We start from the raw sequence: 13,306 nt of genomic DNA on the forward strand, positions 1-13,306 counted from the left end.
TCATCAGCATGTTGGTGTTCACGTTGAGGGGAATTCTGTGGCCAATGAGGCCGCAAAGGCAACAGTCCGCACTGCTGCCATTGCTGCAGTCACTGGTTCTAGTATGAGATTAGACAGAGACATTATGATGGCCATCAATGCTGCCCGCAATGACAACCACCTACCAGAAGGCTTTCCACTCTAGTACTCCTTTCATGTTAGATGCACGAAACATTCCCTAAGCTTAGATTCCAGGAGTGGGGGATAGAGCAATACCAAACACTGATCGCAGATTGGCATTAATACTAGCTGCACAAGAGGGCCTGGTTTCAGCATACACAGGGGTTACTTCAACAGTCTTGTTACTGAAGCAGCGCTATTGGTGGCCAGGTCTAACAAAATAGACCAAGGACTTTGTCCTGAAATGCGACGTCTGCCAGCAGATAAAAGGCTCCACCGTAGCACGCCCACCACAGACACCTCTTTTGATCTCAGAAAAGACTCTGGTGTTTGTTTATTTGGATCCCTGTGGTCCCTTACACTCAGACGGGGCTTTCAAGTACATCTTCGTGGCAGTAGATTCATGCTTTAGATTCCTGTGGGTTTGGCCACAGCGCTCGGTTGACGCTCAAACTGTTATAAAGAATTTGAGAGCCTTTATCGAGACATAGGCAGTTGCACACTACTTTCCGAGCAGGGCCCGGCGTTTAGCTCTCGAGCTTACAAAGAAGCAATGAGCAGTTTGGGTGTGTCCTTGCAGTGCTCCTCCCCCTACCGTCCCAAGGTAAATTCAGTAGTTGAGAGGAAAAACCTTGGCTTGAAGCAGTCCTTAACAGCAAGAGTATAAGGCTCGGGTGGCAGTTGGGTACATTACCTATATGAGCACATGCCAAGAAAATCCCTGGGGGGTCATACTCCTTACTAACACCTGTTCAGTGTGAGAATGTGGGTCGCAGACCTCAATAATGTCAGCACAGTGGCGGCGGAAACACCATTTGACATCAATGAACATTTGACTGTTTTACTGGAGCCTAATGAATTCCGGAGCACACAAAGCAACATCCAAATAAAACTCACTGCCACTGGAGTGGAGGTCCTACCGGCAAGACCTTCCTGGGTCCCGCAGATTGGGGATGTGGTCAGAGAGAAAATAGCCCAAATTCTTTCTTGTCCACTATCTTGCAGAGTGTCTGTACCTGTCCTGGCTGTCAAAGGTACTAGAACCCTACTTCTTCCACCCCTTGCTGATCGCACAGACGAGAGGTTTGTCTCTAGTGATCTGATCAAACAACACTATGTGGCTGATTATCAACAGTAGGCCGCATGTGTTTCTAGGTAGCTGCCACACTCCTCTCGCTACCATTCAGGAAGTTCAGGTGGAAGCTTTAATAACAGAAGATTCCCAAATACTTTTAGACAAGACGATGAAGAGTCTGCTACTGTGTGCACTGGAAAGCCATCTAATCAAAGTTTGTACCCAATTACTATTGATTGTGGTCACGCTCAACTTCCTAGTGGTTCATCGTCAACAACCCCTGAATACTGAACATACTTCAAATTACAGAAGGAGCGTGAGGTATTTAAAACTGAAGATTCCCCCCTGCAAAGAGAAGCTGTAAGCAAAGAAGTGAGACTTTTACCTGTTGAAACTACTACTACTGAACAGTCAACCAGTACAGAAATCACAATTCAAAAGATTGACGAGGTCTATGTGAATATGCCCCAGATCAAGTCCTCTACCAGTTCTATAAAACCTAAGTTTTCAAGAATAGACCAAACGCTTCTGGCTACTTGCTGCATTATGACGACTTTTCACCAGATTCATGTGATTTTGAGCTGCCACCACCACCTTTCCCTTACAGGCTACGATGTATGCTCTCTAGCTTTTGCTGAAAAATACTTACTTTGTTGTTCCATGGAGACGTCCCTGGATTACAATTGGATTACTTTTACTGGTCCTCTGGATGGGTTTGGTAACTGTCTTTTTCCTACTTATGAGTGGGCACTATCTCCCAGAACTCTCTGCAGTACAACTTGCAAACTTCGTTCTGAAATCACATGAATCATCGCACCATGACCAAAGTGACCTGTCCCTGGTGACCATTACAGTAGTTCCGGTTCCAGAAGGAATAGTTTGGTACAGGGTATCGTATGATGTTTACGGTCCTACTGAAATTTCTTTAAATTATATTATCACCTCGAGTATTTTCTCTGATGATTGGGGCAGTGAAACTGTGCATAATTTTCTAATAATGAATTATTTGATGGAACATCTAATTTGGAGACATGTTCTGTTATCAACATTGTCACCATTTCTAACACAAAGCTAGTATCCCACGTGCAGTTTATAATTATACTCAACTGGAACACTGCCCAGCACCTCCAAATGATAGTTTAAAAACATTTGCACAAAAGTTTGCTTATTTTTCTGATTTTGACAGATTAGACCCAGCCTCTTATTATTATAATAGGCTTGCACATACACCTGCAAAGAAAAATATGCTAACGAACACCAAACTGATCTACTCTGCTTCTTTTATTTCCCAACTGTCTATACTGGGTTTCAACTTTTCTATAAACACAAAATCTGTCTGGGGAGCGAAAGATTGGCAGGTTTCAGGTACGAAGGCCTTAATCAGAGCATGCCTCCTACCACATCAGTTTATTTTCTTGATAAAACCGTGCAACAAACTTCCTGTCTAGGAATAGCGAAAATGAAGGATTTGGACACACCTCATATTCCCACATTCTCACGCCTTGAGAATTGGCAGCATCTAACACACTTTAGTGAGAATACACTAGATACCATGATACATAATGGTTCTTTTTATTCATCAGATTCCAATTGGAAGGGATGATTGGTTTGGCTCGTGGACACAAATTGGTGTCATTCTAGATTCCTGGGCAACACCGAAGGGTTTAGGAGCAAAAGACATGATCAACTATACATACAATCAGAACGTTCTGGGGTAGCGACATTACACAGTGTTGGGAAGTTGTGCTTTGATTGGCTAAAAACCTCAACACTTTCCCAGTTGAAGCATACTTGCCCCTTCTTTCTGATGACCTGGATCTTGAGGATTTTCTACTAGGTCCCTAGAACCCACATCAAAAGTGCTTCTTGTGCGGAATTTATGAGCTGTGGAAAATTTCTCAACAGCAAGCTGCTGAAAGATTGCGTAGGAACAACCTGGTTAATTTAGAAAAGACTTTGACTGTGGTTGACAACGGAATGACCACATTGACATCCAGAATTAATTCACTGGCAACATAGTGTCTTCTGCAGTTGACTTTATACAGTAAGACATGTACATTTTAAAGTTCGGGCAGTCACAATTACGGTCCATTGTAATACTGAGCTGGCTGTTGCAAACACTACATTGTGGCCACATGCTGTGGTGTTACATCAATTGTTTGTGTGTTTTCTGCATATGATCTTACAGAAAGGCAGAGATAGTAATGGCACAAAGAGATGCGAAATGTACCATGTTGCACATTAAAAAATTAAACCAATTACCTTTTACCGATAACATCCTCATACTGGATAATCCATGGTTACATTACCCTACCAGTCACGACTTTCCAATTCCAATATTGTCTCCAATACCAACAAGTAGGCAGATATGAAGCACTAGGAGAAGGTTATGTGCATGAGAACTGGGAGTTACCATTCAGGTTTAGACGCAGAAATGGCCACACTGAAGTTTTTCTTAGTGATTCTGACTGTGAGAGTGCTTTAAGTGGGTCTTTAATATGTAAAGACAATTCTCATCATGGAGCATGCAGTGCTTCAGTTGTGAACTTGTCTTGTTATCTGAAGGGTTTCCCGTCTGCTGTGAGTCATCCGGTCTTGAAGCTGCTCTCAAACATGAGGTATTTGATGTTGTATGATCAAGGTTGCTGTGGAATGTAACCGGGCATCGCTTATCTGGTGACTGTTAATTCCAAAGTCACTTGTTGCACACAAGTACTGTTTCTACCGGCCCGCATAGTTAGGGAGGCAATGTTAAGGCCTTCGATAAATGTTTCCAAAATATGCTTTGATTCTCGGAGTACGCTGAAAGCCAAGCTTTTTCAAAAGAATGGCGTCTTAGCTTAGGCTAGAGAGACTTTTGATCTCTAGGTTGCAAGGTCCTCTTCTCAGATACAGACAATACTCCAAACTAACTTCCCACTGCATTTTGGGGAGCTGGTTCACCGTATCTTTCATATGTCTGATGCAAAGGGAATAGTGCACTTTTTTAGGTCTCTTCGAGACATTTAGTAAGTGGCTTTTAAAAGTGCCACCAGAGGCTTTTGCTGGCCTCAAGCTTGCGGGTACGCTTGCGAGCGCATCCGCCAGCTGTCAGCGCCTGAAGCGCCATCTGGAGGGCGACCATTTTCACTTTTGCCGCTGCTGCGCGTGCACCACTCTCGTGCTTCACACAACTCCTTGGCTTGCTGCTTTCACTTTTTCAGCCACGCGCGCACCACTCACATGCTTTTGCCTTTCCCTGAAGCTGCTGGGCGTGCCGTTGCCCGTATGCACTGAGCTCTTTCTTGTAAATATGTATGTTGGGTGATGTGGTAAAATCTTTTGGGATATCACTGGTATCATATGCAGACAATACCCAGCTTATTTGATCACTGACTGCGGGTTCCACAGTGTGCACTGCCAACTTTAAGAACTGTTTGATCGCTTTTGCTAATTGGATACATGCCAACTTCCTGAATGGCAACAAACAGTGATTCTCCTATTCAGGAAACACTTGCAAGAATCGCAAGGTCAATGGTGGGCAAGTGTGTTAACCTTTTTCCCCTAAGCCCAATTCTGTTGAAAAACGTGGCCATTTTGCATGACGAATCGTTATCTTTCCAGCCGCAAGTCAAAGCACTGTCTTCTGGTTTTTTTTTTGTCACTCTTGGAAGCCTCAAAACTATCATTGGCTTCTTTTGTGCCCAGGTTTGAAGGATGGCCATCCAGTCATTAATCACCTCTCGAGTATTGCAATATCCTGTACTTGAGTGCTACGAGGCATGTGAAAAACAGGCTGAAGATTATTCAAAATGCGTGGTGAGACTACATTTCCATCTGCCGAAAGTTTGCTCAGCCTTGCAGCTACTCTGCAAGCTGCATTGGCTTCCGTTAGAAAAACGCATCCAGTTTAAGGCATTTTGCGCTGCTGACCGGGTCACGGATAGCAGGGTGAAGTCACAAACACCACTTCACACTCTCTTACTGAGGTGAGCTTGGTTCTTGCACCATCCCCTCCTGCCAGGAATTGACAGTGTGTCCTCCCCCTGGTGCACCACACCCACTCGCACTTCCCCAGACCCCAGCTCTCAGTTACACTCAGACTCGTGCCCACATTTCCCTCTCTAGGGCCCAGTATCTCATTGGCTGAGAACCCGCACTGTATCCAAGTGTTACGGAAGCACTGATGTGTTACTTTGCATTCATACCCAGAGACCCCCCCCCAAGCACGTCTAATAACATATGCTTCTCAGGGAATAATACCTCTCCATTGCTGACCCTTAGGAAGATTGACAGCTGTGGAGTTTCTTTGTGGTTCATTAATTCTGCATGGATAGTAGCCACATAACCGGACATTACTTCATGCTCCACGTGATACAATAATATATTTCTTTTCCTGCTATATGTTGTGTTATTTTATTACTATTTGTAAAGCAGTGTGTATGCCGAGGCTTCATGGTGATGTGCAAGACAGTAACTCAACCGAAATTACTGTTAAAAAAAAAGTGTGAGGACCAAAAGTTATAGATTAAAGAAAGGTCTTTGGTCTTTTCCTTAAAACAAGGAGCGATGATACTAAACGTAGCTGGCCTGTAGAGCATAAAGTGCACTGTGGGTAATAAAGCTTGTTGGGGTGAGGAATTGAAAATGTGTTAAAGGGTCCAACAGAGTAATTGGATTGTAGGTTTTAAGAATCCTCCTTTGTTCTTCAAAAAGGGGTACATATTGTCTGTCCACCTGCTTCTCCACTTCTCACAAGCTGAAAGAGCCACCCTACATATATATAAAACCCTTCCCCCTGGGCCTCCTCCCCTCTGCCCTGTGTTTCTAAAGAGCGTGAGACTCCATCTACTTCCCTGGCCTTTTAAGATGTGCTGCTATTAGCGAAAATGCTCAGGTCTATTTTAATGGGTACCCACCTTCTTTCCCCTAGCCTGAACTTGGTACATTTCAGGCACCCTCATGGGCTTTAGCAAGGTAGTGTGTTCAAATTCCTAACCTACTCCTCAAAACATTTGTAGCAGTTATGTTTGGCATTTTAGGGACCACAGGCAGGCTCTCTGGCCTGCCACAACATGTTGTTAGCACTCTGTAGCGACTGCCTGTAGGACTGTTTGTATCTTTTCCTGATGTGGTGGTCTCTTCCTGATCCCCTAATCTGGGTGATGAATGGAGAAAGCTTGTTCTTTCCTGGGGTCCCTGGAAATGCAACAGGAGACTACAGTGCTCTCTCTGGTTACTCTCTGAGTGAATCTTCCATCAATCTAAGGATTTCTTTTAGTCAGCTTGATCAAAGAAAGCATTTGTAGAATCTGTAAAATACTGTGTTTGTTTCCAAAGGGCGAAGGGGTTAGCTTGTAAGCAAACAAATATTCAGAGGGAGCATAGATAATGTGCCGATGGTTAACATCCACTTGAAACTTCAGTGTCTGTCTCCATATACTTCACAATCTAACACACCCTGCTTTCATGGTCTTAAATGAGAGAAGTGTAGCAGAACTGCTGTGTATTACTAATCCGAAAACACAGAACCTTTTTCCCTTTCAAAGGGAGCCCCTTCCTTACCAGTTGGTATCTTCTTAGTCATTCTTTTTTTTCTTTTTGTTAAAATTTGTTTAGTTGCATTTCAGCGTAACATATACATAACCGAAGGAATAAACAAGATACAATCAGCAATATCAGTCTTGCCTTAATGACAATGCAAATACACTATCCTTATTTTAGAGCAAAAAAAATACAACAGAGAAGCATTTGCAATGCAATAGGTCTTGCATTTACGCGAGCTTAGGCTATTGGCTTTGTAAACGACAATGCCTTTTATTTATGTTTTAAAAAGCAGAACAAAACAAAACGGCATTGTCATTTAGAATGCCAATAGCTCAAACTAGCATAATTACGAGACCTATTGCATTGCACAGCAAATAGGTCTCTCTTTTAGGACCTTATAAGTGTTTAGCCGCGCAACTGTTGATGCTGTTGCACCAAGGATATTGCGCTGCATAACTAAATACTTATAAGGTCCCAAAAGCGAGACCCATTGGCTATGCCAATGCTTGTTTTAAATGTATCTTTTATACACTCCATGTTGGGAAGCATTTTTGGAAGTCCCTGTTCGACCCAGAATGGAGACAGTACTGCTTAAGCTGCGGTGCAGTGAGTGCATGGTACACTGCTTTGGCACACCTCGGCTTCGAGAACTAAATAAGCACTGGTTATTGGCCTTCAGACCTGTTTGGCTTCACTGCGTACAACCTCTATTCCACTGCCTGCTTTGCAGCCACAAATGCCGATTGGATTTATGCCTAGGATCACAATCTGTTGCGCCACTGGACATTGAGGTACTGATGGACCCCTTAAAGGCCTATGTGTAATTTTGTCCCCAAAGTATTCCATTACTGATGAATGCATACTTCGAGCCACCCTTGGATGCTTTGGCTCCTAGTAAAACAGACACTGGCTTTCTGCTACGCTGACAGGATGCAGTCCCTATGAGCACATATCCTGAGTCCAAAGATGAGACATGTGGCTGAATTCTGCATAAGCTGGAGTTTCTTCACAAAATCCCCTTGCCAATACGGACAACAAATAATCACCTCCAGTTCAGGAAGCAGTTGAAAACCTGGCTCTTTTCACAAGCATATTCTAAATAGCAATTCCTTACAGTTAGAGCCCTGCCCTCCGAAGCGCCAAGAAACCTACCCGCTGAATGTAGCCCTATGTAAGCACCTTTTTACATTACATTGCATTACAAGACACCAGACAATAAGGGAGCTACAGTTGTCTAGTCTTGCAGTGACGAGGGCTTGGGCCAGGTTTTCCTTATAGAACTATGGAAAAGGCATACTTTTCCTAAGGACTTTCATCATAAAGAAACCGGTTGAATTGAGTTTGTTTCAAATCAGAGGAATTAGTCGAAGAGGATGCAAACATTGTGGACGGAAGTGTTTGGAAGAGAGCCCAGTGTGTCAGGCCCGCAGTTAGGCAACCAAATGGAGGTTTTTCCGAAAATTATCACCTCAGTTTTGTCTGAGATCAACTTGAGTGAATTGGAACCCATCCATAAGCAAAAATGCAAAGACAGTTTTTAAATTATTTTGAAGACTCGTCAGATTGCCATCTTGCGTTAGTATGTTCTGCATATCACCTGCTTAGCTGTAGATTGTGAGGCTAAAACACTCTGAACTCAGTGAGTATAATATTGAAGATGTTGAGTAGTAGTGGGCTTGTATGAGTGCGGTAGGTGAGCGGGATGTATGTGTCTGTGTGAGTGCTGGGTGAATTGAGTGCATGCCTTGCACCTATGAGTGCAAGGTAAGAGTTACACCCATGTTAGTGCCGGGAGACAAGTGTGTGGGTGCAAGTTGAAAGGTGTGCCCATGTGAATGCAGGGTGAGCAGTTTTTGAGTGCAGTATGTACTTGTGTGGGCACAGGGTGAATAAGTGCTGGGTGAGATGTGTGTGAGAGCATGACGAGTAGGTTGGACTGCTAGGTGAACAGTATGCTGTCTGAGTACAGATTTGAGTGTGCCTTTAGTGCAAGGTGAGAGTTGCGCCTTTGTAAGTGGAGGGTGGGTGTTGTCTGAGTCCAGAGAGAGAGAATAGCATGCTTAAGTACATCTGATGTGAGTGATGATTGAGTTCATGGTGGCCTTTGACTGAAGGCTGATTGGGGATGTGAGTGCAGTAGGGTGACCAATGTGCCAGGGTGAGTGCTGGGTGAGTAGTGTGCCTGACTTAAGTATACGTTTGAATCTGCGTGAGTGAAAGTTGTGCCCATGGAAGTGTAAGATGAAAAGTGTGAGTGCAGGGCGACTGGTGTGGAGTGTAGGGTGAAGGTTGTGCCTTTGTGCAGGGTAAGTCATGCCTGTGAGTGGAGTTTGAGTGGTGGGGTTGTATGAATACAGGGAGAATGGTAGATCTGTAAACAACAATAAGGGAGTTACACCTAGAGGATACACCCAACCTCAATAGAGGCGGGTCTGTGTGTTAGCCACAATCTTCTTTAGTCTGTAGAAAAAAACTAGGAGCTTTTATATTCAATGCTCCATGAGCCACTCCGGGACTGGCGTTTTTCTCGTTCCGATTTGTAAGAGGATAGAGGGCGCCGCTTGCACCTAAACCGTCACCGCGAGTGCTCCGTGGGTTTAATGGTATATCTAACAGTGCAGGGTGAGCACTAAATGGAAGATTTTATCCAAATGAGCACAGTTTGAGGTTACTGGTGTGCCTGTGTGAGCGTAGGGTGTCTAGTGTGCTTGTGTGAGTGAAGGGCAAGTGGTGTTTCCATGTTAGTGAAGGGTGAGCAGTATGCCTGCCTGAGTACAGGTCTGTGTCTGTATCAGTTCAAGGTGAGATTTGTGTATGTGTGAAGAATGCTGAGTGTGTGTGTGTGTGTGTGTGTGTGTGTGCGCTTGGTTGTGTGTGTTGTGTGTGTGTGTGTGAGCAAGCAGTGTGCCCATGTAATTGCAAAGTGAACTGTGTGCCAATGTGAGTGCGCGGTGAGCGTTGTGCCTTTGATAGTGCAGGGTGCAGCATATTAAAGTCAGACCTGTTGTTGCTAGTACTTTGTTTTGTATGTGCAATGCACGACCTACAATAAGCAATCTTTTGGCGGAGTTGTTTCTGTTCACGTGTGGCGGTCTGGGCGAGCAGGTGTTCCTTTCTGTTAGCTTAGTTTGTGTTCACATATACATCTTACGTATGTCATTTTGGCCTCTGAACATGCCTCTGAACATGCTGTGATGTCAGTTTGTACATGTTATGTAACAAAACCAGATTTATCCGTTGTGACTATGCTTGGTAAACTAGTGTTCCCAAGTTCATTTTTAAGTACTGAGGTATTAACTTAAAGTAAGAAGATTACAAAGAAGAGTGATGTCAAAGTCGGAAGTATATAGTCTGTTTATGATTTTGCTTTTATGGGTAAATACAGATTACATTTTTGATATATCGATATAATTAGTTATGTTTAATGTTAGCCAAAAAGCTACATATATATTTAAATATAAAATGCAGATTAGTTTTCCTTTTGTAGTAAAAAGGCACTCTAAAACATATTTACATCTGCATCATCATTACTTTAACACCTTGACTGCTAAGGCAATTCCCGCTGGGTGCTGATATTTTTTAAATCCCATTGATCATGACGAGCTCACCTTGTCATGAGCACAGCTCCAGTGTGCCTCATGACGAGCTGAGCTTGTCATGAGCATGGAAGGGGTTAAAGGTTGAAGTTGCTCTGTTCTGTTCATTTTCTAAATATTTTGAAATCAGTAAAACTGCAATTACATAAAAATGAAATGAAAAGTAATTTTTCTATAGCGCAACTGCCACTCCTAACAGAGTTTCCTGGCGCTGTGAGTAACAACAGATCAGCTACATAGAGCAAAAACCTAAATTAGGTCTAGGCAACAAGCATCCTATATTCTGAAAATCCACGTATTTAACAATTTTCTGAACTGCCCCTCCTGTTCAATAACTCTAAGTTCCCTAGGCATACTATTCCAGGTCTTTGCTCCCAGAACAGTGGCTGATCTTCTGCCTCTGGTAGCTAATTTGAATGCCGGAACCCTGAGCAAACTTGCGGTGGTGGACCTCAGTGTTCTTACAGTAGTATGAGGCCTGAATCTTACTGAAAGATATCTTGGGCCCAGGTGACGATGGGCTCTAAAAGTCGTCAGTAGGAGTTAGAACAGGATTCTTTTATGGACTGGGAGCCAATGAAGAGCCTTCAATGCAGCTGAGGCCGATGCCCTATGGGTTTGTGTTGTCTCCTAATCAGAGATTTAAAGTGTGTGGCAAGTGAACTCGTTCAGAAAAGAGGAATCTTAGTGTGTACATAAAAACATGCAAGAAGCGTGATATGTGAACAGCACCAAACTCATATGTAACCCTCTGCAATTCCTTAACGTTGTATTACGTAGAGCTTACAAGAATCCTTGGCATGGCAGAGCTGCAGAAAGCAAGACGTCAGTTTATCAGCTACACGAAGATGCACCCGAATGAGAACATCTCACAACTAGCCAACATGTTTGTGCAGTACCTGAACAAGAGTATACATTAGAACAGACTGTTATGCTGATTCTGGTCATCATGGTATAACTTGGAAACGCTTAAAAAGGACTTCAAATGAGCAAATGTAACCTTTTTTTTAAAAAAAACTCTGAACTGCAAAAACATTTATTTTAACCAATTGAAAATAAAACATTTATTTTCATACCTTGTCTTCTGCTGCATTTCCTTGTAGGGAGAAAGAAGTAACCTGGACGGCCGGTTAGCTTTATACATTGTCAATTAGGTTAATTTATTTACTACAGACATCTGTGTATCTTGAGAATTACACTTTTTTTTTTTAAGTTTGAAGTTTATTGAAGAAAATGAAAGCCAATACAAGGAAGAATATGCAACAAAATACATATATTACAATGGAAATCAATATTAACTGTAATATAGAAAGGAGAAAGAAAAGAGGAAAGGGGGAGGAGGGGAGGGGAGAAAGAAGGAGAAGGAGGAGGAAAGAAAAGAAATCGGGGGGGAAATGGAGAAAAGAGGAGTTAAAATATCACCCAAATTACAAGTCTAGTCAAAGGTATCAACTGTAACAATAAATTTAAACAATAAATTGAAAATGAACATCCAAGGTGTTATAGTCATAATGAGGAAAAAGGAGTTATAACGAAGAACACATAATAAAACATATGTAAAAGTATGCAATATTAGAAATCATGGGGATTTCCTGACTTCTTCTAGGTAAAGAGGTTGAAGCTAAAGCTGAGGAGGATGACAAAGGAAGCCATAAAAGATCTCTTTTAATACCTAAAGAAATGGGGGAAACATTACTCGTGTCTAACCTGTGATGGAAACAGATAGCGTTCCACCAGGCCTTGAAAGTGAGTTTTTCAGCTTGTTTCCAATTAGAAGTAATTAGGTGTAGGGCTGTCGCGATAAGCAAATCAAGTAGTGTGGGAGTGGAGGAAGGGAACGGCCATAAGGGTGAAAGGGAGCGTAGAAAAAATGTTAGAGACCAAATCAAAAGCCAAAAGCGGGAAAGAAAAGGGCAATCAAACGCCATATGTTGAACATCAGCTGAGGGATGTTTGCATGACCAGCAATGGGAGGAAAAGTCAGAAGAAAAGGAGGCCAGTTTCACAGGAGTGAAGAGAAGACGTATGTATAAGAAGTATAAAGTTTGAGAAGGACTGGCTGTTTTGGATGTCTTATGAATTTTTAACAATATTTTATCCCAAAAGGGGATACTCCAACAATCCGCAAGGTCTTTTTCCCAGGCCAATTCACATTTACTTTTGTGTCTATCCGAATGGAAAAATAAGCTACGATAAAGTGTTGAGGCAGAAGTAGAGGAAGATAGTAAAGGAAAAAGAATTGTACATTTATTGGAAGTAGTAGGATTAGTAGGTAGAGAGATAAGGTATTGCTGGAGAGAAGGGAGAAATAAATCGTATTGAGATCTACAGGAAGAAGGTAAAGAGAAGGACGATTGAAGATCCAGAAAAAGAACGGGGAAGATTATTCGATATTAACTGAGAAATCCATTGTAAGCCTCTGGATCTCCATGATTTCCAGTAAAAAGTTTTACCTTTGATGCGTAATAAGTTATTGTTCAAAATGGGTTGGAGGTCCAGCGATGAAATAGTAGGAAAGGAGGATGGAAGGAGAGGCATTAGTATTTTACGAGTATGGGAAATAACCTGCGGACGAAAGGAAGCAATGGTTTTAGTGAAAGCAAGAGATTTATCAAAATGAAAAGGGGCAATGAAATATTTCTCAATTTCCAGCAAAAGAGGAGTATGAGAGTCTGGATCCTGATCAGAAGAAGAAATCCAACGAGAGGCTTGACGAAGTGAGAAAGCAAGATGATAGGATTTGAAGTCAGGAAATTTAAGGCCACCAGATATTTTATCAACCTTAAGGGCAGCAAGAGAAATACGGGGAGACTTATTTTTCCAAAGGAATTTGTTCAAAATAGAGTCAATCTTTTTAAAGTAAAAATTGAGAATGTGAACTGGAATCATGGATAAGAGATACAGGACGAGAGGAGAGAGTATCTTTTTTATAGAATCTAAGCGTCCCCAC

The 13,306-nt window shown here is 42.4% G+C and overlaps 1 protein-coding gene across 1 annotated transcript in view; it reads left to right on the plus strand.

The window, feature by feature from the left end:
• KTI12 (KTI12 chromatin associated homolog) overlaps window positions 1-11,435 on the plus strand; it is a 568,623-nt gene extending 557,188 nt beyond the window's left edge. Inside the window, exon 9 of the mRNA XM_078684944.1 lies at window positions 11,133-11,435. Within this exon, the coding sequence (XP_078541070.1) occupies window positions 11,133-11,276 (144 nt within the window). The 3' untranslated portion in view covers window positions 11,277-11,435. The remainder of the gene's footprint in view (window positions 1-11,132) is intronic.
• The last annotated feature ends 1,871 nt before the right edge of the window (window positions 11,436-13,306 follow it).

This window comes from Lissotriton helveticus, chromosome 3_2 (genome assembly GCF_964261635.1).
Source record: "Lissotriton helveticus chromosome 3_2, aLisHel1.1, whole genome shotgun sequence".
Lineage (NCBI taxonomy): Eukaryota > Metazoa > Chordata > Amphibia > Caudata > Salamandridae > Lissotriton > Lissotriton helveticus.